General features: G+C 40.2%; 1 protein-coding gene across 4 annotated transcripts in view; it reads left to right on the plus strand.

Annotated features, from left to right (window-relative positions):
* Nucleotides 1–24,784, plus strand: part of GAREM1 (GRB2 associated regulator of MAPK1 subtype 1) — a 223,044-nt gene that overhangs the window by 171,780 nt on the left and 26,480 nt on the right. For all 4 annotated transcript variants that reach the window (XM_043443677.1, XM_043443678.1, XM_043443679.1 and 1 more), the window contains 2 exons: nucleotides 986–1,116; nucleotides 22,402–23,574. In XM_043443677.1, coding sequence (XP_043299612.1) covers nucleotides 986–1,116; nucleotides 22,402–23,574 — 1,304 coding nt within the window. The remainder of the gene's footprint in view (nucleotides 1–985; nucleotides 1,117–22,401; nucleotides 23,575–24,784) is intronic.

Here is a 24,784-nt window from a genome sequence, read left to right on the forward strand (position 1 = left end):
ATGCATGCAGAGAACTCTGCCTCGTAAGAGTTTTTCATTCCTTTTCCAGTTTCTCAAGTGTTATAAACAGCATTCAGAAAATGACCACGGAGAAACATGGTGTCATGGGCTTGATTGTATGTGGTCTTTTTTTCTCAGCTGATAACAGCTCCTCTAGAATGTAGCAGTGAGTGTCACAAATGCTGAAAATGTACAAGCAGCATAGTAGATCCTTGACATTTTTAGGAATGTGTTCAAAGTTCTTCAAAAATCACCCAAACTATGGCTACCATGATAGTCTGTCTGCACTGATGAATTTCACAGGTGGCGGTAAAAAGAAGGAAGCCACCTGCTGCTCCAGATGCCAAGTGCCTTACTCACTGGAAGGGTCTCCCCCCCAACACCAGCCCCCTCAGGCTCAGGCCGTGTACCACAGCCACATCACAAATTATAGGAGCTTCCGAGCCCCCAGTATCACTCACGTGTTCTTGAAACCAAGGGCATCGGTGAAAGCTAAGGGGCCACAGATTATTTTATTCCACCTGCACATTTTAAAAACACTAATTTAAAAAAATCAGTTCCCCCAGGCCACTCAACCTTGGTTTTAGAATATAATGTGTGGGGGCATCATTACAACTAAATAACAGCAGGACCACTATCACAAGCCACATGTGCAACCATTTATAACACACTGAGTTTTCACATCGTGTTTACACTCTAAGTAAGCATTCATCCAATTTGATATTGATCCTCTGAGAATAAACCCTGAATGTAAGCAAAAAAAAATAAAAAGAAACTACACATTTGCTTTCATTTTTAAGCTAATTTTTAAATATATATCCTAGTTCAGAGAAAACCTTCTGCCACAGTGGCTCTCTTTTTTTAATGTAATGCTCGGAAGCTTCTGACGGACAAGAGTGGGAGTAAGGGGAGGGGATGCTGTCGCCACGGTGACAGCTGTCCAGCGTAAGTGTCTCACAGCTCTTCCCTTTATCATGTGTTTTAGGCCAATTCAAGCTGCTGGAACAAGACCGAGATATAAAGGAGCCAGTGCAATATTTCAACAGCGTGGAGGAGGTGGCCAAAGCATTTCCTGAACGAGTGTACGTCATGGAGGAAATAACATTCAATGTGAAGGTAGCTCTGAGAGAACCACATATTTCCCCTTACTAACCTCCTTTGGCTTTAAGAGCTCATCTGCGCCTCATCCTGTGGAGGCCCCATCTTCCTCGTGGGTCGGTGTCAGTGGCTAAATCTGGTCTTACAAGAACTGTGCTGTAGCTGAGCTGACCACCCAGCCCCCCACCCCCAGGCTCCTACACTCGGTTAGCATTATCTTTGGCTAAAGTAACTGTTAAGGCAGATCAAAACTGTTAAGGTTTTGTTTTTTTTCTCTCTTCTTGAAAACTCTGGACTTTATTCCCTAATATGTAACCATTTTTTTTTTTTTGGCCAGATTCTTGTGTGAGGCTAGATGCCCTGCTTGTGAGAGCAAGTAAAAGGCATTGGGTAAATCTGATACCACAGACTCACTTAGGAGACAAACTTCAGAGCATGCCTTGACATGAGCATATAGTCTTTGCAGACTGTCCATGTTAGTCTACAGAGGAAAAGTTGAGGTCTTGAATGTTGCCCAGTAGGTACTTACTTTTCTTTTATTTATTTTCTTTTGGCCACGCTGGGTCTTCGCTGCTTGACATGGGCTTTCTCTAGTTGCAGTGCGCGGGCTGCTCATTGCGGTGCTTTCTCTTGCTGCGGATCACAAGCTCTGGGGCGCGACGGCTTCAGTAGTTGCGGCACGTGGACTCAGTAGTTGTGGAGCACGGGCTTACTTGCTCTCGGGCATATGGAATCTTCCCAGACTAGGGATCGAACTCATGTCCCCTGCACGGGCAGGCGGACTCCTAACCAGCTGGACCACCAGGGAAGTTCCCCAATAGGTACTATTAATCCTTGTTTATCAGAGAGAAGCTGAATAGTGTTCACTATGCTGCATTGGTTTTACACTCTTTAGTTTTATTTATTTATTTGTCATGTAGCATGTGGGATCTTAGTTTTCCTACCAGGGATCGAACCTATGACCCCTGCATTGGAAGCATGGAGTTTTCACCACTCTACTGCCAGGGAAGTCCCCAGTTTTGCATTCTTAGAGGGACGGTTCCATCCTCTCCTACACAGCAAGCTAGCTCCTTGACAAAACCTGCTATTGAAGAAAGACTAACCAGAGAAGCAATGCCACCAACCAGGTGCAACTTCGTTGCCCGCAAACCCTCTGCATTTTCTTCAGCAACATCCACAATTACACTGACACATTTTCTAAAGTGTTCACATTGAAAGGATTTTCTCTTTAACCTCATTTCAGCGGGAAGTCCAACTGAGTCAGGGTTTTCTCTGAAAATTTAAGTCTTAAGGAGCAGATTCTGGTTTCTTAGAAATCGGCTCTATTTGAAAAACAGCCCACGTGGTGTCTTGGTCCAAAAATGCAAGTGTCTTTGCAGATGGGTCACTCCACCTACACTCCCAGAAAAGGCTGCAGATGCCCAAAACAGCTTCCTTAGTGCAAAAGTCAGCCCATTTAATTGGCTAGGCTAAATCATTCTTTTTTCCAGAGCTAAAGCACAGCACCATAATCTACTCCCTTTAACTTTATTATTAAAATGGGTGAGATTTTGTATTTTGTAAAGTCTTTTACTAACCAAAGTATGCTTATGTTGAGAGTATTTATAATTTTTAACTCCTTCAATGGCTCAGGCTTGTATTCATTTACAGCTGAAGATTGTGAGAACCTATTCATTTTTAAACTCTCTGAGATTCGTTGGCCATAAGTTTATCAAATCCTGTTTCATTAGGATCTTGATTTAAATCTCTCCTTAAAATTTATTTAGAATTAACTAAAAGAAAAAAAATTGTTTAGGAAGGAAAGTTAATGCTGTAAAACTCTCTTCTGAAACATTTCATTTTGCTGGTAAATGATGAGAAATCAAGCATAAATTTTTTTTTTTTTTTTTTACAATTTTCAAGTACTAAAATCTAACATTCAGTCTTTGGTGGCATATTGTTTACATGAAAGATTTTTTTTAAATGCCATTAAATGCTGTTTCTTTGTGAATTTCTATTGGACCAGCAATGAATGAAAAAGTAATACTGAAACCCAGAACATTTTGATAGGGTTTTTTTCCCCCACAGAATACCATGATTGGCTATATTGATTAAAATGTATGTAATAGAGATATCATTTAAAAGTTTAGCGCAGTGGTGTGAATGTACTTAACACTGCTAACTCATATACTGAAAAATGGTTAAGATGGTAAATTTCATGTTATGTATGTTTTACAGCAGTTTTTAAAAAGCAAGTCAGTGGAATTCCTGCTGAAATGAGGCTAAACAGAAAATCCATTCAATCTGAGTACTTTCTAAAATGTGTCAGGATAATTGTGGATGTTACAAATAAGTGTATGGAGGAGTAGCTTATAGCATCCATAGAGCTGGTTGGATTGGGGTTGAGTTCTATGCTATGCATGCATGAATATTTTAATACCTCTGGTCCATCACTGATAAAGTTTTAAGATGCCTTCACATCCAGCCTGCACTAATCACTAAGACAGCTTTCAATTCTATTCAAGGAAAACCCAATGAGAGAACCTCAAGAAATTTATGTAAAAAAATACACACAAGTCTGTGTGCTTAGTGAGTAAACACGCACATAAATAAATAAACCAAGGAGATTTGTGGGAAATATTTCTGGAAACTGCCTGCATTTTAAAAGAAAATGTTGGATGCCATGGTCTTCTTTAAAACTTGATTATAATGTGCATTTATCGATATGCAGAGCTTAATGTCAACAGCTCACTGGCGGCAAGGAAGTGCTATGCTTTGTTGTTACTTCCCCTGGAGAGGGAGAGAATAAATGAAAAACAGTACAACCTATTCATAAATACAACTGTTACAAATATTGTTAAATATTACATAATATGAAATGAAATATAAATATTATCTAGGAAGCAGTTTTTTGAAGGATAGGAGGATTCACACTTCCTTGGAAAATTTATCCTCTTCTTTATGCTTCAGATCAGTGTAAATTAGACCAAGAGAAATGACTTACAGTTAAGAACTGGCAGCTAACTGGCATCATCATAGTCAAGAGGCACAGTTATTTTTTGAAATAAATATATATGTATGCACATTTATTCATATATATTTACAAGTGCAAATTGAAGCATGAAAAGAATACAGAGTAAAACAGAAGTATTGAAAGAACAAGAACTAGTTTTGTTATTTTCAAGACTATAGCAAAAATTTACCTAAAATTCAATGGATCACATTAGTACTATTTGAGGAGGACATGGCCACCCGCTCCAGTATTCTTGCCTGGAGAATCCCCATGGACAGGGGAGCCTGGTGGGCTACAGTCCATGGGGTTGCAAAGAGTTGGACATGACTGAGCGACTAAGCACACATATTAGTACTATTTACACATTTATTTCAAAATAAGGTATTCCTTTTATCTTGAGCTAAAGAAAATATGTCTTTAAAAGATGACTTGATATTTAAAAATTATCTGCCTGATTGCCCCATCGTTGATGAACTGCATGAAATGAGTTAATATATATTAAATATTTAATTCTTTAAGCAGCAGATATATTTTGAGCCCTTACTACATGACCAGCCTCATTATAGGCCCTGGGAGTAAATATCAAATATATAAATCCCTGCCTGCTTGGAGATTACATTCTGCTCGGGAGGCAGAATGTAAATAAGCAAATACAGACACTATTATGTTGGCCCAAAAGTTCGTTTGGGTTTTTCTGTAAGATGATACAGAAAACCAAAACAAAGTTTTGGGCCAACCCAATATCTCCAAATAAAGACATAAAGACAGTAGATAAACAGGTCTGGAGCTTGGGATATAATATATATTGAGGGCTTACCAGCTCCTCGATGGCATTTGAAGCCATGGGGCTGAGTTCACCTACATCTCAACTGAGGGTGACCCACCCCACACCCTCCCAGGGACAGCTGACAGTGTTTGGATACAATTTTGACTGTCACAGCTTGGGGAAGGGACAGGGGCTACTGGTATCTAGTAACAGAGAACGAGGATACTGATAAATGTCACAGGACAGGCCCCATAACAAAGCATTATCGAGCAGAAGCATCCAGACCACCAAGGTTGAGAACCCCTAACCTAGAGACTAGATGAAGAGTGGAGATCTGAGAAACAATCCCTGGAGCTCTCCAGCCCTGGGGTCTAGAGGAGACAGAAAGGAGTAATTGGTAGAAAGACAGTTGAGCACGTGAGACCCCGGCAGCCAGAGGACGATAGTGTTTCAGAGAAGAATGGGCACTTGTGTCCGATGGCTAGTGATAGAATTAGATAAGGACTGGGAACTAACCATTACATTTAGTAAAATGGGAGTCTTTGGAGGCTTTGAGAGGAAGGAAATAATAATCAGCTCAGAGACCCAGAAAGCAGTTAACCAGGGAAGCATAGTAGGATGGTCCCAGGGTTCTGTCAAAATAAATTTCAAGTGAAATTACTTAGCACCAGCTTCTTTTCCTTCCAGCCATCTTCAGCAGGTAAGTTGGGTTTCGTCTGAGTCAGGCTTTACCAAGTAGAGTAACAGAGGTCAGCGAAGGCATGGATGAAGTGCCCAGGAGTGGCAGGTAGCAATGAGCCATGAACTTTTCACTGGGTAAGGAAGTATGGATACGATCAATGGGATCTTGGAGATCCTGATGAAGTTAAGAGACTTCCAATGTGGGTTAAGAAAGCGAGGTGCAGACAAGGAGCAGCGATAGAATGTAGAATGCTTGGGATTAAATTTGAGGCAGTAACATAGGAAATGACAGGAGTAGCTGTCTCTTCACATCTAAATACGCCTTTTTGAGTCGGCAACCGAGGTGGGGGGAACAGAAAACGGGAGATGTGTAGGTCAAGAAAATGAAAGACTATGTGGGCAGGTAACTGCTTGCTGATCATTTTGTCTGTTTCCTCCAGCCCCTCCTAAGCTAATGGCATTCAGTGTTTTCAAGAACAGCAGTCACCGGCCTCATTCATCACTTTTTCTCTCTATTAATAACATCCAGCTTTTGGTTTCCATGGTGAGAATCTTGTTTTTGTTTACCCATTTTCCTGCCTACTTGTTTCTAACTGAGATAGGCATTTTCTTAATTACCTCTTTTAGTTTTTTCATCAACTGTCTCTGTTCTCATGTTTACTTTCAAAGTCGGAAGATGTCTTATCTCTGAATTGGTCATTCCCAACCGAAGCCTCATTCCTCTGTGCTTCAATGAGAAACATAGCAGCACCGACAGTTTTCAGTCCTACTTCTTTCTTTAAACGAGGTGTCATGATCTAAAGGGCACGTCAGACCGGGTAGTGTAGCTCAGGCTCTGGATTCAGAGCTGAGGTCCAGACACTGACCATGACCACGGGCAGGTCATAGGACCCAGTGCCGTCACCTGCAAAATGCGCAAAATACGCAAAATACGGGAGATACCACGGGAACATCTCATGCAAAGATGGACACAGCAAAGGAGAGACAGTATGGACCTAGCAGAAACAGAAGATATTAGGAAGAGGTGGCAAGAATACACAGAAGAACTATACAAAAAAGAGCTTCATGACCCAGATACCCACGATGGTGTGATCACTCACCTAGAGCCAGACAGCCTGGAGTATGAAGTTAAGTGGACTTTAGGAAGCATCACTGCAAACAAAGTTAGTGGAGGTGATGGAATTCCAGTTGAGCTATTTCAAATCCTAAAAGATGGTGCTGTCTAAGTGCTGCACTCAATATGCCAGACAATTTGGAAAACTCAGTGGTGACCGTGGACTGGAAAAATGTCAGTTTTCATTCCAATCCCAAAGAAAGGCAACGCCAAAGAATGTTCAAACTACCGCGCAATTGCACTCATTTCATATGCTAGCAAGGTCATGCTCAAAATCCTCCAAGCTAGGCTTCAACAATATGTGAACCAAGAACTTCCAGATGTACTAGCTGAATTTAGAAAAGGCAGAGGGATCAGAGATCAAATTGTCAACATCCAGTGGATCATGGAAAAAGCAAGAGAATTCCAGAAAAATATCTGCTTCTGCTTCATTGACTATGTTGAAACTTTTGACTGTGTGGATCACAACAAACTGTGGCAAATTCTTAAATGGGAATATCGGATCACCTTTCCTGAGAAACCTGTATGCAGGTCAAGAAGCAACGGTTAGAACCAGACATGGAACAATGGACTGATTCAAAATTGGGAAAGCAATGCATCAAGGCTGTATATTGTCACCCTGCTTATTTACTTATATGCAGAGTACATCATGAGAAACACTGGGCTGGATGAAACACAAGCTGGAATCAAGATTCCCGGGAAAAATATCAATAACCTCAGATATGCAGATGACACCACCCTTATGGCAGAAAGCAAAGAAGAGCTAAAGAGTCTCTTGGTGAAAGTGAAAGAGGAGAGTGAAAAAGTTGGTTTAAAGCTCAACATTCAGAAAACTAAGATCATGGCATCTGGTCCCATCACTTCATCTCAAATAGTGGAGAAACAATGGAAACAGTGACAGACTTTATTTTCTTGGGCTCCAAAATCATGGCAGATGGTGACTGCAGCCATAAAATTAAAAGATGCTTGCTCTTTGGAAGAAAAGCTACAACAAACCTAGACAGTGTATTTTCTCTGCTTTATAAAGCAGAGACATTACTTTGCCGACAAAGGTCCATGTAGTCAAAGCTATGGTTTTTCCAGTAGTCATGTATGGATGTGAGAGTTGGACCATAAAGAAGGCTTTCTAACTGTGGTGTTGGAGAAGACTCTTGAGAGTCCCTTGGACAGCAAGGAGATTCAACCAGTCCATCCTAAAGGCAATCAGCCGTAAATATTCATTGGAAGGACTGAAGCTTCAATACTTTGGCCACCTGCTGCGAAGACCCGACTCACTGATGCTTTGAAAGACAGAAGGCCGGAGGAAAAAGGGACGACAAAGGACAGATGGTTGAATGGCATCACCAACTCAATGGACATGAGTTTGAGCAAGCTCCAGCAGATAGTGAAGGACAGGGAAGCCTGGGGTGCTGCAGTCCATGGGGTAGGAAAGAGTTGTACATGACCGAGTGCCTGAAGAACAGCAACAACGCCCCACCTCATAGATTTTTCATAAGGATTAAATGAAACAATGCAGTAAAGCACACATGCTTTGCAAGTGTCTCATGTAGGGGCTGGCTACCTAGAGTCTTAGGGCAAGACACCTGTTTTGTAAATAAAGTTTTATTAGAACACAGCCATCCCCCTTCACTCCCTGTTGTCTGTGGCTGCTTCCACAATGTAACAGTTTGAGTCCAGTAGTTGCAACAGAGACTGTATGGCCCACAAGCCTGAAATGATTACTTACTGGCCCTGTAAGAAAAAGTTTGACAACCCCTGATTCAAAACATAAAATCCAACTAAGTGAAGTTTCACATCTAAAAAAAAAATTTCTTAACACAGATGATTTCACTCGCCCTTTATACCCTGTGACCGAATGTTGAGAACACAGCACATACGTTGTTGCTGCTTCTGAACACCCTTTCACCTCAAATACTTTTTTGGAGCCTTCTTATGCCAGAACACACATGCCAGTACCTAGTGAATTATTTAAACTGTCTCCCAGCCTCGCAAACCCAGCCCAGTAATGATAAGAAATTCCCCCACGCATGTATTTTTCTCCCATCAAAATAAGACTAAAGCTAAGTCTTGTAAGTTCTGTCTTTTCTGTGACATTTGCAGAGAGAGCGAGAAGAAAGGGCAGCCTTGGACTTAGCAGTGGGTAGCTTGCAGCTCTCCTTAACTGGGGAAGAGGCATCTTGACTTCAGTACTGTCGCGCAGAAGCTTCCCACATTCAAACAGTTCCTCTCCAGTCTGAGGGGGCCGGGACACACTAACCTGGATGCTGTAACGTTGCTCTTTTCATTCCAGTTAGTGAAGTCCGAGATCGCAGCCATTGCAGCGTAGATTTCCCTGGAGGCAGAATAATAAGTTTGCGTTGTCTCCGCTGGGCAAAGTGCCCCACCTCAGGAACTGTGACATCCCGATCCAGTGTGGAGCACGGTCACCACTTGAGCCCGCACAGACCTCGCAAGAACCATTCCCTGTGGGCTGGGTCAGAGCTCCGCGGACAGTCCTGTCACCTGGGTAACAGCTCCTCAGAGCTGGGTTTGGCAGCTGTTTCCGGCACGGATTTCAGTGTCTTGTCTTGTTTATCACTCAGTCCTTTTTGGCTGTGCTGGGTCCTCATTGCTCCGTGGGCTTTTCTCGAGTTGTGGCAAGCCAGGGCCGCTCTGTCGTTGGAGCTTCTCATGGAGCCGGCTCCGGCAGCTCCGGCAGCTCCCGGCTTTAGAGCAGCCTCAGTCGTCCTGGCACACGGGCCTAGCGTTTCTGCAGCGTGCGGGATCTGCTCGGGCCAGGAGTCCAGTGGGTGTCTCCTGCAGCGGCAGGTGGATTCTCCACCAGTGAGCCACCAGGGAAGCCCCAGGATCATCATTTTTTTTTTAATAGGGAAAATAAAATCATTTAAGGTTCGGAGAACTTGAGTGACAGCTAGGTTTCTCAGTGCTAAGGAACATGACCAAGAATAAAGAGATACACCATCATAAATAATCCAGCAGGACTAGGAAATTTATAGACTCCAAGTTTTGATCATCATCAAATGTTAGATCTGGAAAGGCCCTTATACATCACTCCATTCCACTCCTTCTTTTAATAAATAGGAAAACTAAGAAACAGATGTCAGCTGACTTCATACAAAACCACAAAGCGACTTAGCTGCAAAGCCTGGTCCCCTAATTCAATCCAGTCGTCTTTTTTACTCCCTCGCATTCTGTCTGTAGATCTGAGATAAGGCCCATGACAATGATCAGAAGATCCTTTCACATAGACACAATAGCTTGCACGATAAATTCATTTTCTTTAAAAAAAAAAATTATAAATAGATGTATTCAATAATTATTGCCGAGCCAAATCCTTCTGCCTTTTGTATCTGAAATGTTGATGGTCTGACACACAGCATTTGGCAACTTTTGTGAATGTTACATCTGCCAATTTTTAAGAACTTACTTCATTCCTGAGCATATTGCTATATTTCAAAAATCAAATCCTACTAGTTCACTTGATGTTTTCTGTCAGCACCGGATGCAGTTTCTAATTAGATAGCATGTTTCAAAATGAATCCCTTCAAAAATGCTAGTGTAACATATTAACCCAGCCTTTTTTTAAGTATCAACCATTATTCACAGAGAAACAAGGTGGGTTCTTGCCCTGTTGCTTGAAGCAGTGGTGAAGATACAAGGAAGTGGCCAGAATGCATCATTGAATCAATAAGCAAGAGTTCTAAAGTTTAATATGATTCCTGCAACTTGATGCTGAACCTTGGATGTTTTCCAAGGCTTTTAACTTACTGAGAATCAGCCAGCTTTCCCCCCAAGCCATTGACTTGAGGCAGTCTATGTGCCTTTTATCTTAATATATTCGTTCCCCTTTTTAATGTTTCCATCTGAAAAAGTGCTGAAGAAATAAAGATCTTCCTCCTCTGCCAGCCGGTTAGACCGTATTTTGTTTCCATATGTAAGATAGCTAACAAATTAAACATATGTCATGTTACTTCCTCAACTCATCTTAGAACACACTACAGACAAGGCCTTGAAAATACATTCATGGAGAAGGTTTGGGCTGCTCTTGATTCTAACCCTTCTCATAATTATTTTACTCCCTGCCATCTTTCCGATCATGTTTATCTTTACTTTTTCAAATAAATTTATTTATTTAATTTTGGCTGCACTGGGTTTTTGTTGTGGCACACAGGCTTGGTTGCTCCTTGGCGTGTGAGATCTTCCCAGATCAGGGATCAAGCCCCTGCCCCCTGCCTTGGCAGGCGGATTCTTAACCACTGGACCACCAAGGAAGTCCTGTGTTTGTCTTTTAAAAGGCAGAATAGCTTATGGCTAGACTTTACCCTGGGTAAAGAAGACCATCCTATGGTCTTCCTGTAAAGTAATACAAAATAGTGGAACTGAGTTCTGAGTTTTTTGGTTGTTTTGTTTTATTGTATTAAGAGTATAGATCACTCATGGTGGTCACATCATTCCTAGTTTACAATCCCAGTCCTAGTTTCTGTCTTGACCATTCAGAAAAGGAATCCTTCTCATGTTGTAAGTTTCTAATGATGTCAGACAGGTGTTTTCCCCCTGTGATTTTTTTTTTTTTTTTTTAATGGATAAGGCTCATTTGCTCTGACATTTTCTACCTCTTCTGGAACCTTTGGAGCATGATTAATTTTAGGGTAGCAAAATTAGCTCTGGGGGTAACTGAATTATAACAAAAATCCTGTGCAAAATGACTGTAATTTTCTTTGAGTTTCTTGAAATGGATTGCACTTTCTGTCATCCAAAAGAGAAGTACTTGAACAAAATTTAAACTCATTCCCATCTCCGGGTGGTTATAGTTTTTACCTTTAAATGGAAAGACCTCATACCCTAAGAATTAGGTGATTTATGGTCTCATTTAAATTGTTTGTTGCCTCTTATGTCTGTTAGAATATCTGCTTTAAGAGTCCATATTTCCAGTTTCAATGACCACTTCTGTTCTGCAGTGGGTTGGAAACTGGTAACCAAGTTGGGTAGAGTTTAGTTAGATAGGAGTAAGTACTCTAAATTAAGGTCCTTAAAGCCTTTTCTGTAAGCCCTCATGTCACATCTTTTTGGCTGCTCAGAGGCCTTTATTTCACTGCCTTTTTCTTGGATACATTTCAGAGAGATCAGAAATTATCAATCACTGTGCAGCCTGAATTTTGTCAGATGTAAGAATGAATTTTAAAAATGAAGAGTGAATGAATTTAGAGGTAGCCAATTTTTATTTGTAATTTCCAGTTTTTAAAAATCACATCTTTTCCTTACCATGAGTCAGATGTCATTTATTTTCAAGAGTCATTCAGAACGATAAAATTGGATACAATGGTGAGGCTAATTATTTCAGTGTTTGAAGACAGCCCAGTGCTTTTTTTGTCATCTGCGGTTTCGAGACCTCCTCTGAAAAACTACCGGTTGGCAGGCCCTCCTTTGCGCCGTCACAAGTTAAATCATGGCCATGGTACTTGTCATCCTTGCCCTATTTCCTGTTTAAAAAAATAAAACACTCAGGATTGACATTTGTCTTAACTCTTGATGCCCTTTGCTTCTCATTTTCTGCCATTTTGCCATAGAAAAAGAGTTATAAAAACTGAAGTTTGGGGAGGAAAAGATCTAATTTTGATCAAATATTGTCTGTTTAACCAAATATCAATCAGATCAGTCCTGATTTTTTTTTTCCAAGAGTTTCAATTTTAACCTCTATTCCATGTCAGTCTCTAAAAGGACTGTTCTTAGGGGGAAAGTTGCCTGTTGACAGAGCCAGAGAGACAGAAGAGAGGGGAGAGAGAGAGAGAGAGAGTGTGTGTGTGTGTGTAAAATTTTACATCAGTGATTTTAAATGTTGCTTGACCCTGGGGTATTAACTCTGAATGGTGTTATGAACAGTGAAACCCTGATAGTTTCCTGGATTAGACCTATTAGAGTTGTTTAGATAACACACTGAATGACTTCCTCTCAGGAAACATTGAAACTGGGAATGTTAACCAGGCACGCATACCCAAGCACTTAAGACAGAACGCACTGTTTCTTTTGCTATTAAAAAAAATTAAAGAAATTATGCAAATAAATCACATCTGTAGACAGCAGAGGAGATTGTTTGGCTCAGCTGCCAAAGGAAAAACACTTACTTATGAGCTCCTTCCTCTGCCACTGACGGTGACCACAAGATCGGTCAGTATGCTAGTCTCCTGATACATGCAGAGCTAATTGCCAGCGTGAACGGTGACATCAGGGTTGGAAGCTTGGAATCACAGATTGTGTGCACATATGTTACGCATTTTTATGTATGGCAGTAGGAGTAACTTCCTTTCGAAGTACAGACATACAGGAATCTGTAGACAAAACTGTTGCGTGTGCCCGGAGCGTGACATTTACGGAAGATGGTTTTGATCTGTTTAATCTGTGTGAATTCTGTCTCACAAACCATGTGGACATCCTCTTTCAGTTTCATTTGGTGTGCAGTACTCACCAGATCTGATTTTTTCAACCTGGAAGGTGTATGTTTATAAAGGTAAATAAGGAAAAATAGTCAGTACCAAAGTTACTGACTCTAGAAGCTAGAAAGAAATGTTACTTCTTCTTCCCTCATATTTGAGAAGCACTGTTGGCTCCCTGTCTGTTCCCTGGAGACAGTTTGTTGTATGAGTGAACGTGTGTGTGTGTGTGTGTGTGTGTGTGTATGTCAAATCTCATGAGAATCCTTCCTCTCAACATCCCTGTCTCCAACCTGATCCAAATGGATAGACTGCCAAGTTTTTATTTTACCAAGTTCCAATAAAAAGGAAGTACAGCACTGCATCTGAGCTTGTTGGAGACCAGTTTATCCTAAAACAGTGTATTATGAATCATTTCAACATGTTCACTTCCTTTGGGATGTAACTGTAATGATATTTCAGGCCCTATTCTGACATTAAGTTTTATTCCGGGATAACACATTCAATAAAAACTTGAGCAGTTCTTTAGTACAGAAGAAAAGATAATGCTTAGAGATAGTGGTTTGGGCTTGAAAGCGGTACTTCATGAAAACAGAAAACAACTTGAAAATACAGAGATGTGAAAGGCAAGGTGAAACAATTATGAGAATTAAAACTGTTAATAAAAGTAATAATAACAGTTATTGAGTTACTGAGAGCTTACCACTGTGGGAAGTTGTTTACCTACAGTAATTAAGCTTGAGAAGTAGCTGATGGTGTTCTCATTTCCCAGATGAGGAAACTGAGACTCAGAAAGGTAAAACACAGGACTTCCCTGGTGGTCCAGTGTGTCCAATGTTAAGAATTCACCTTCCGGTGCAAGGGACCTGGGTTCAGTCCCTGATTGGAGAGCTAAGATCCCACACGACAGCTAAGCCCAAGTACCACAGCTGGAGAGCCCAAGCACCACAATGAAGATCCAGCGCAGCCAAAAATAATAAATAAATAAAACAAAATGGCAAAACGTTTTCTAAGGTTACTCAACAGTAAACAGGATTCAAACTCATGTTGTAGCTTAGTTGTTAGTACTGTACCATTGATAGTATTGTACCAATTAATTTCCTAAGGCTGAGTGAAGTTGCTCAGTCATGTCCGACTCTTTGTGACCCCATGGACTGTAGCCTACCAGGCTCCTCCGTCCGTGGGATTTTCCAGGCAAAGAGTACTGGAGTACTCTGGCCATTTCCTTTCTACGGCTGCGGTTCATTTATTCATCACCAGGGGTCAGCAGACTTTTTCCTTAAAGGGACAAAGAGTGAATAGTTCGGAGTCTGCAGGCCATACCGTCTCTGTGGCCGCTACTCAACATTGCCAGTGGAGAGTGAAGGCAGCCACAGACCATGCAGAAACAAATGGGCGTAGCAGTGTCCTAATAAAACTTTATTTGTAAAATCAGGAGGAAACTGTCAAGATCATAAAGAAACAAGGCAAGTTCAAGAAATTCACAGAACAGAGAACTGGGTGCAATGTGGTGTCCCAGTTTGGTCTGGAAACAGAAAACGGACCTTTGTTGAAAAATTCAGTGAAATCTAAATAAAGCTTAAAATGTAGTTAGTAGACTACACCAGTATTCATTTCTTAGTTTGATAGTGTGCCACGGTTTATAAGATGTTAATAGAAGCAGCTAGGTGAAGTGTATACAGGAACTCTCTGTACCATCTTTGCAACTTTCCTACAGATCTGAAAGTATTCCAAGTAAAAGTTAAATTTTATTTATTTGTTATTGATTTAAATTCCTAAACTTACTCCAGTATACAGAAGTGGGCACGTGAATGCTGAGTCTAAAAATACACACAGTTAGGTTAAGTTCTTGTCAAAAAATAATTATAAAACTTATCTGAGTCCCCTAAAATGGATCTTAAACCTTTGGAGCCTGAACTCCTGTTAAAAGCAATATTGTTCTGCCATTTATGTGCTAATAATGCCTCCTCCAGAATAATTCCCGGCCAGAGACAACAGAACTGTTTATTTTTTTATAGCACTACTGTTAACTGACAAACTGCTTTTGCCCAAGGTTAAAATTATGTAAAGATGACCTAGAATGGGTGAGAAATTATTTACAAGGATTCTTAACTACTTAGTTCTCTAAGAACATAATGATTACTACCCATTAAGCAATATGAATAATGTCAATCACTTTACCCAAGATGCTTTGTTAACATACAAGAAAAAAATCCATCTCAGGCTTAATGTAAGCCTGATACTAAAACATGATAAAGATAAAATAGAACTGTAGGCTAATCTCACCTGTGATTGATATTGGGTTGGCCAAAAAGTTCATTGGAGTTTTCCATAAGATGCAGTGGAAATCCCGAGCAAAGTTTTTGGCCAACCCAGTACATCACATATAGATCAAATGCTGTTTAGGAGAATCATGCAGTATTGTTTTAAGTGCACCAGGATCACACAGAGATTATTTCAGGCATGTAGGGTTGTTTTGGGGCTTCCCTGGTGGCTCAGCTGGTAAAGAATCCACCTACAATGTGGGAGACCTGGGTTCGATCCCTGGGTTGTGAAGATCCCCTGGAGGAGGGAATGCTAACCCACTCCAGTATTCTTGCCTGGAGAATCCCCATGGACAGAGGAACCTGGCAGGCTACAGTCCATGGGGTCACAAAGAGTCGGACACGACTGAATGACTAAGCACAACACAGGGTTGTTTTAATATTTGGAAATATACTGTTAAAAATCCATATATCAAAATTTAAAATAAACATGTGACTATCTTATTGGATACAGAAACAGCATTTGGTAAAAAATAAAATTTAATTTCTTTGTAGAAACTTTTAGAAAACTAGAATTGGAAAGACAAATCAGTAATAATGATTTTTTTCAAATATCCATTTCAAACTGACAGATTTCTCATAGTTGATGTTAAAACACAAGTGATATTCACATTAAAATCTGAAATGACACTCTCACCACCACCACTCTGTTTTGAGGAGAAAGGATGAAAACTTTAAAAATAAAAAAAAATATTTTTCTTTGCATAAAAAATAACCACCTAGGAATCCCAAGAAAATGAACTGGGAAAACTATTACAATAAGATTATTGGACACAGAATATCAACAAAGCATATTTAACAACACAAATGAACAGTAATACTCAGGGATTGATAACAAAGGCAGACTTAAATACCAATGAGGGAAATAAAAGATCTGAATACATGATGAGAGTTTTCATGTGACTTTGGAAATATGACTGTCATGATGCTACTTCTTACCAAAAAAACACCATGTAGATGTGCTTCCAATAGAATTACCAATGCAAACCATGGACAGGATGATTCTAAGGTTCACGGGGGGTGGCTCTAATGCAGGAGACAGATGCAGTCTTTGGTCCTGGAGGATCCTACCTGCTGCAGAACAGCTAAGCCCACGTGCCACAACTATTGAGCCTGTGCTCTAGAGCCCACGTGCCCTAGAGGCAATGCTCTGCAACAAGAGAAGCCACTGCAATGAGAAGCCTGTGCACCAGAGCTAGAGTTTAGCCCCTGCTCGCTGATACTAGGGGGAAAAAAAGCCCACACACCAGTGAAGACTCGGCACAGCCAAAAATAAAGTTCATCTGGAGAAATAGATTAATTTCTAAAAAAATATCTAAAATTTCCTGTTGTCATATTTTCTTTGAAGTTTTTAAATAACTTCTGTCTTAAAGAATTGTTGCAGGAGTAATATAAGATCTTCCTAACCACTTTTGATTCACCAGCTCTTAGCATTTTGCACACTTCTTTTATCATTCTGTATGCCCACACATATATATATATGTATATGCATATACATATTAATGTATAACTTACACTTTTCTGAATCATTCAAGAATGAATTATATACCGTATGCCCTTTGCCCCTTAATAATCATTGTATATTTCTGAAGAATAAGGGCATTTTCTTATGTAAGCACAGTGCATTGATAACAGTACTTTTATTTACAGTCTATATTCTAACTTTGCCAAGTGTCCCAATATAGTACTTTATAGCATTTTTTTCTTTCAGTACAGAATTCATTCCAGAATCATGTATTACATTTACTTTTCATTTCTGTCTTTCACTTTAATCTGGAACAGTTCTTCAACTTTTCTTTGTTTTTCATTACATGGATGTTTTTAAGAATACACACTAGATATTTTACAGAATATTTCTCATTTGGGGTTTGTCTGATATTTCCTCATGAGTAGATTCCATTAATGAATGCCCTTGTAGGTAAAATGTTATGTGAGTGAGGTTCTGACCTTCTCAGGGAATCACACCCACAGGAAATACACTTTTTGGTGAGTTTAGATTTTATCACTTGTTTCTACCCTCTACAATTACTTTTCCTCCTCTGGCAATTAATAAGCTTCTGGACAAAGACATTTTAAGATCTTGCTCATTACTATTTCTTTAATCAAACTTCTATAAATTCAGTAATTACTAATGATTCTAGCATATAATCTTTACTGTAATAAGTACAAAATTATAATTTTTCCAGTCCCACCACTTCTCTACATTTGTCAGATTTTCCCCCATTCATTTTTTTCATTCATTCATCTTTTTGTTAACAATGTGGACCAATGGGGGCTAATTCAGGCTGGTTCCTGTATCCTTCTAACAGAATTCCATCATCTTAAGAGCATTTCTTTACTTCCCAGCACAACAGAACATTCCCAGCTCATCTTGTATCTTTCTTACCCTAGCCTTGGAATCAGTCACTTATTCCAGGAGCCCTGGTTGCTTTTAATGAGGAATGGTGATAGTGGGAGTCTTTGCTTGTAATCTCTTTGAAAGGACAACGCTGAGTCATGTGTGTTTGTGTGTGTCTGTTCTTAAAATTATGAGTTAATACGAATGCCTTCAATTCCAGTCCAGCGCCATGGAGTTCTTTCTTGTTTTTCTCAATTCCATACTTCTATCCCCCCTGCCACAGTGAAAACTCCCAAACTACGGACACATTTACTCATTTGTTCAATCCTACAACACATGTAAAGTAGTTTGAGATTCACTGTCCCTATACCTCCATGCAAAACAAATCTACTAAAAAGAACACAATTTTGGTCGGTCTTTTGTTTTCCCTACTGGCACTATATAGTGTTCCACAGTCACTTTGATTATTTCTCTGTCTCCAGGGCTATTAGTTTATTCATTTGAAATACAGTTGGGTTCATCTATTTCCATTTGCATTCAGTTTTTGTTTAATTTCTTGTTAATTTTATTATTATTCTTTTTAATATGTAGACCATTGGCCCACTTTCTAACAGTCGAAACTCAATAGCATGGTTTACTCATAGAGGTGTCACTTGCCCTGTCCCTTCCCCCAGGTTCCTCACTCCCCTCCCTCCTAGAAGTAACCAATTGCATTGTTTTCTGGTTTATTTTTCTTATGTTCCTTTAAAAAAAAAAAAGGCAAAAATATATGTATACTACTTTTCCTTCTTTCTTAAACAAGATGGTGGTATACCTTATACATTTGCATGTTCTTTGCTTTTTTTTTTTTTAAACTTAGTCTATTCTGGAAGTCATTCCATACCGATTCATTGAACTAACTAACCTCTTTCTTTCTCACATAACATCAGTTCATGTGTGTACCTTAGTTTATTCAATCAATTGTTGATGTTTGGGCACTTAAATAGATTCCAATATTTTTTACAAACACAAATAATGCTATAGTGAATAACCTTGTACATGTGTATTTTCATACTGTTGGAGAAATATCTTTGGGGTAAATTCCTAAAAGTAGCATTGCTGAGTGGAAGGATAAATGCATGAATAGTTTGATTAAATATTGCCAAATTCCCTGCCTCTGGGCTTGTACTATGTTGCATTTCCACCAGCTATGAACTAGAGTGCCTATTTCCCCATAGCTTTACCAACTGAGTGTAGTGTCAAGCTTCTGAATATTTATCAGTATTCAAGGTGAGAAATGATATCTCAGTGTAATTGTAGTTGCCACTTCTCTGGTTGTGAGAGAAGTTGAACATCTTTCCATAGATGCATCTTTTCCATTATGCATCTTTTTAGTGGGTTGATTTTTCATGACATTTCTGTCTTTCTGGAGGGTTTGGGGTCATTTTATAAAGAGCTGTTTATGTATTAAGAATATTAGTTCCTTTTCTGTGATATACACTGGAAATATTTTCTCTCAGTCTGTTACTTGACTTTTAACTTTGATTCTCTTTTCTCTTTCTATCCAAAAACTTTGAGTCAGAATAACCGCAAGTGAGGGCTGTTGTTATCAGATCTCAAAATGTATGATAAGGATATAGAAATTAAAACAACATTGTTATGATGTGAAAATAGGCAGAAAGGTCATTAGGAAAAAATATATGTATGCATTTGAATGTATGTGTTTTATAAATTTAATATATGATAAATGTGGCACTTCAAATCTGAGATGAAAGGGATGGCTATTTGGAAATGTACTGGACATTAGGTTAGCAATTTAAGAAATTAGAGCCCTATCTTAAATAATCCAAGTAAATTTTATGTAAATAAGTTAAATAAATATTTAATAAATGAAACCATCAAAATAGCAGAAGAAAAAATTGGTTAATGATATCAGCATTTCTCAGCCTCAGCACTCGTGAAAATTGGACTGGATGAATCTTTGCTCTGGGGGCTGTCGTGTGCCTTGTAAGCATTTTTAGCACCATTCTTTGTCTCTCTCCACTAGATGTAAATAGCACCCTCACAGTCATGGCAATCTGGAATGTCTCAGGACACCCAGGGAGGTGGGGGAGGGGACAAAAGCACACCTCCATCGAACCACTGATCTGTATCTACTCAACAAGGAGGAGCAGAACACCCAAGATTGAACTCAGAAAGGAAATCTTTTACAATGTTTGCTACATTAAAACAACCAAAAAAAACCTAATACTTAAACCATAGAATTGAAATTCAGGCAACATATTAGGAAATATATAGCATAAACGACATTCACATTGCATAAAAAGAAGTCAATAAGATGACCATCACAGGGCTTCCCTGGTGGTCCAGTGGTTAAGAGTCTGCCTGCCAGTGTAGGGGACACAGGTTCATCCCTGGTCCAGGAAGAGCCATGTGCCTTGGGGCAGCTAAGTCCACCACAACTACTGAGCCCAAATGCCTTAGTTACTGGAGCCTGTGGTCTGGCAACAAGAGGAGCCACCGCAATGAGGAGCCCAAGCACCGCAACAAAGTGTAGCCCCTGCTCACTGCAACTAGAGAAGGGCCATGCACAGCAGACAAGACCCAGTGTAACCATGAATAGATATATAAATCTTGAAAAGACAACCATCACAGTAGAAAAATGGGTGAGGGATAGGAGGAGACAGTTCACAAAAGAAAAACTCTAAATAGCCTGATAAATACCAAAAAATTTTCACAAGCATAAATAAATGCAGGTTACATGCTTTACCTTTAATACTGGTAGGCATTAAACCTAGTCAGCATGGGTATGGGGAAACAAGCTCATAAAGTAGAAATATGAATATGTGTAACACTCCCGATTTAGCACACACACACACACACATAACACACCTGAAGTATTGGGCTGGCCGAAAAGTTCATTTGGGTTTTTCATTACATCTTACAGAAAAACCTGAACAAACTTTTTGGCCAACCCAATACAATAGGCAACACATATTAGACCTTTCAAATATATACACAGCTTTGTTCATGCATTCTGTTTCTGAGACTTTATCCTAAGGAAATAAAGTGTGAAATGTTCATTGCAGTACTATTTATAATTGTTAAAAATTGGGAAATCCCATCTGCCTAACAGTAGGGAATTGGTCAAATAAATGAAGGCATATCCATATATAATGGAATATGTTAGGTCAGTATTAATATTAATGGAGTATACAAAGAGTAAAATGGACAAATTACAGTGAGAAGCATAGCAGTAAAATTGTATGTATATTGATAAATATCCCTGAGATAGACTAATACACTTGTTTCTTTTTTTAGAACAGGAATTTAAATTTTTGAGTTTGAGTGGTGCAATAAGCATAGTAAAATTAGTTTTGCTTAAAACATCACTCAAGAATTTTTAATTTTTATATTAAAATAGTTGATTAACAATTTTGTGTTACTTTTAAGTGTACAGCAGAATGATTAAATTGTACATATACATGCTATCTACTCTTTTTTAAGTTCTTTTCCCACTTAAGTTATTGCAGAATATTGAGCTGAGTTCCCTGTGCTGTATAGTAGGTCCTTGTTGGTTATCCATTTTCAATATAGCAGTGTACACATGTCAATCTGAACCCCCCCCAATTGACCAACCCCTCACCCCCAGCCCTTCCCTACTGGTAACCATAAGTTCGTTCTTTAAGTCTGTTTCTGTGTTATAAATAAGTTCATTTGTGTTAGGGTTTTTTTTTTTTAGATTCCATGTATAAGTGATATCATATGATAATTCATTTAGTATGATAATTTCCATGTCTATCCATGTTGCTGTAAATGGCATTATTTCATTTCTTTTAATGGCTGAGTAGTATTCCAGTGTATATATGAACCAGTGTTTGGGTGGTTTTTCTGGCCTATGGTTTTTCAGCAGTTAGGTGTGATTTTGGTGTTTTCATAAGAAGTTGCACTCACATCCTTCTACTCTGCCATCTTGTCTTTTCTTTCCATTTTTATAAAATTGTTAGCAGGTTATCTTTAGTGACTGGTTAGGTCGTATAGACTTTGCTCATTTTTGTATCTGTATTTTCTAATAATTCTTCTGATGAATGTGAGTAGTTTGTATAATAAAAGAATAGGAGAACTGAGACATTTCTTAAATCCTTTGTCCCAACTTTAGAAAATTTAATAAAATTAGCAAAACTTTAAAGGTAAAAAATTAGTAGAATTTTAGTAGTTCAAAAGGTATTTTCTACATTAGTATTTATGGAAGTGTTTGTATAATTGAAAAAGATACAATGATAAAATTAAACTCCCAAAATAATTATCTGCATGGTAGAATACATAGGAAAAAAAACTAGAAGGATGTTTATCAAACCATTAACCATAGTCATCAGACTCATGGGTGTTATTTTCTTCTTATATTTTTCTTCTGTATTTCCCAAAATTTTACTAAGGAATACAAGGTACCTTGTTCTTCAGGGGGAAAAAAAAAAAAAGGTGTTTTTAAAAGTCTAAACTAACATCATCCTATTATTGTTAACCACATAAATGTTATAGGAGAAATGGAGTGTCTAAATTTAGTATTAAAACAGCATTTTCCTTTGTGCATGCACATCTATATCTTAATATCAAGTTTTCTACTTCTCCATGCGAATAAACTAAAGAAAACAACCCTGAAATTTGATTTATCCTATCGTAGGTTGCTTCGGGTGAATGCAATGAAGACACCGAAGTTTACAACATCACCCTGTGTACGGGGGATGAACTCACTCTAATGGGCCAGGCAGAAATCCTTTATGCAAAGACTTTCAAGGAGAAGTCACGACTCAACACCATCTTCAAAAAGATTGGGAAACTCAATTCCATCAGCAAACTGGGAAAAGGCAAAATGCCCTGCCTCATTTGCATGAATCACCGGACCAACGAGAGCATCAGCCTCCCGTTCCAGTGCAAGGGCAGGTTTAGCACCCGCAGCCCCCTGGAGCTTCAAATGCAGGAGGGCGAGCATACCATCCGCAACATCGTGGAGAAAACCAGGCTGCCCGTGAACGTGACCGTGCCCAGCCCGCCGCCCAGGAACCCGTACGACCTGCACTTCATCCGCGAGGGGCACCGCTACAAGTTTGTGAACATCCAGACCAAGACCGTGGTGGTCTGCTGTGTGCTGCGGAACAATAAGGTTCTCCCGATGCACTTCCCTCTGCACCTGAGCGTCCCGAAGTTCAGCCTCCCGGAGCACCTGGTCAAGGGAGAGGGATGGCCCGAAACCCTGGTCCATCACTGGCTGGGGATCTGCCAAGAGCAGTTCGACATCGATGAGTATTCACGGGCGGTCCGCGACGTGAAGACCGACTGGAACGAGGACTGTAAGAGCCCCAAGAAGGGCCGGTGCGCCGGCCACAACCACGTGCCCAGTTCCCTTAGCTACGCTCGCGATGAGCTCACCCAGTCCTTCCACCGGCTCTCGGTCTGTGTGTATGGCAACAATCTCCATGGCAACAGCGAGGTGAACCTCCACGGCTGCAGGGACCTGGGGGGAGAGTGGGCCCCCTTTCCTCACGACATCCTACCCTATCAGGACTCGGGGGACAGCGGGAGCGACTACCTTTTCCCAGAAGCTGGTGAGGAATCTGCAGGCATGGCAGGGAAGTCGGAACTTCCTTATGAAGAGCTGTGGCTGGAGGAAGGCAAGCCCAGCCATCAGCCTCTCACTCGCTCGCTGAGTGAGAAGAGCAGATGTGACCAGTTTCGAGGTTCTGTCCGGTCCAAGTGTGCAACCGCTCCCCTTCCTGTGCCCGGAGCGCTGGGTGCAGCGGTGAAGTCTGCAGAGATCACCCTACCTCCGCCTCCAGTGCCTCCCAAATCTGAAGCCGTAAGTCCTTTCTGTTTTGGGGGTGATGGGCCAATTCTTCTGTCTCTTTGCTCAGTCCTCTGCTAATTTACTTTCTTTCTTAAAGAAAGGAAAACTCCCCAATGCAAGGTGATGAGAATGAGCAATTTGCTGAATTTGGAGTGAAATAGAAATACTTGGTGTTCTTTTTTTTTTTTTTTTTAACCAGTTGGGAGTTAAGAGTTTAACTTTATGTTTGATGAGAAACATGTGTGTATGTGTGTGTGTTAGTTGCTCAATCATGTCTGACTCTTTGCGACCCCATGGACTCTATAGCCCACCAGGCTTCTCTGTCCATGGTATTTCCCAGGCAAGAATACTGGAGTGGGTTGCCATTTCCTCCTCCAGGGGATCTTCCTGAGAAACTCTTTTAAGAGAGTTTTATTAGGAGAAGTGTAAATATGCTGCCTAGAGAACAGAAAATAGGGAGGAAAAAGCAGAAGGCTGAGCAGAGAAAAGGTATGAACTTGGTAACAGGTATGGAATGATGATGCCCTGAGCTCCAGCCATCGGTAGCAGCAGATGGCAGGGAAAAATGAGCTGCTTGGGAACATTTCAGAGATGCAACTAGCAGTATTACTGATAAATTGGGCGTGGGTAGTGAAGGAGAGAAATCAGGAGACACTCTGAGATGTGTAGCCTGAGCAGCAGAGTGGATATTAGCACCACTTAGACTGAAGGAATAGATTTATTTGGTGGGGGAGGAGGATCAAGAGACATCTGTCAGCATCATTTGTAACTCTCTCTTCGAAGTTACATTGAGATTAGAGTGTCATGGATGTGCTCACGCACACACATTGAGAGCAAAGCATCATGGGTGTGCTCACACACTCATTGAGATCAGAGTGCCATGGGTGTGCTCACACACACATATTGAGATCAGAGTGTCATGGGTGTGCTCACCCACATGCATTGAGATCAGAGTGCTATGGGTGTGCTCACACACATGTATTGCGATCAGAGCATCATGGGTGTGCTCACGCACGCTCATTGAAATCAGAGCATCATGGGTGTGCTCATGCACGCTCATTGAAATCAGAGCGTCATGGGTGTACTCACCCACACGCATTGAGATCAGAGTGTCACAGGTGTGTGTGCTCACACACGCACATACACAGACCCAGAGGCCAACGTGGTTTTGTTCACCACCTCAAACACAGCTCACTCAAAGCTTGAGGAGGCATCTGTCAAA

The sequence above is a fragment of the Cervus canadensis genome, chromosome 23, assembly GCF_019320065.1.
Source record: "Cervus canadensis isolate Bull #8, Minnesota chromosome 23, ASM1932006v1, whole genome shotgun sequence".
NCBI classification, from domain to species: domain Eukaryota; kingdom Metazoa; phylum Chordata; class Mammalia; order Artiodactyla; family Cervidae; genus Cervus; species Cervus canadensis.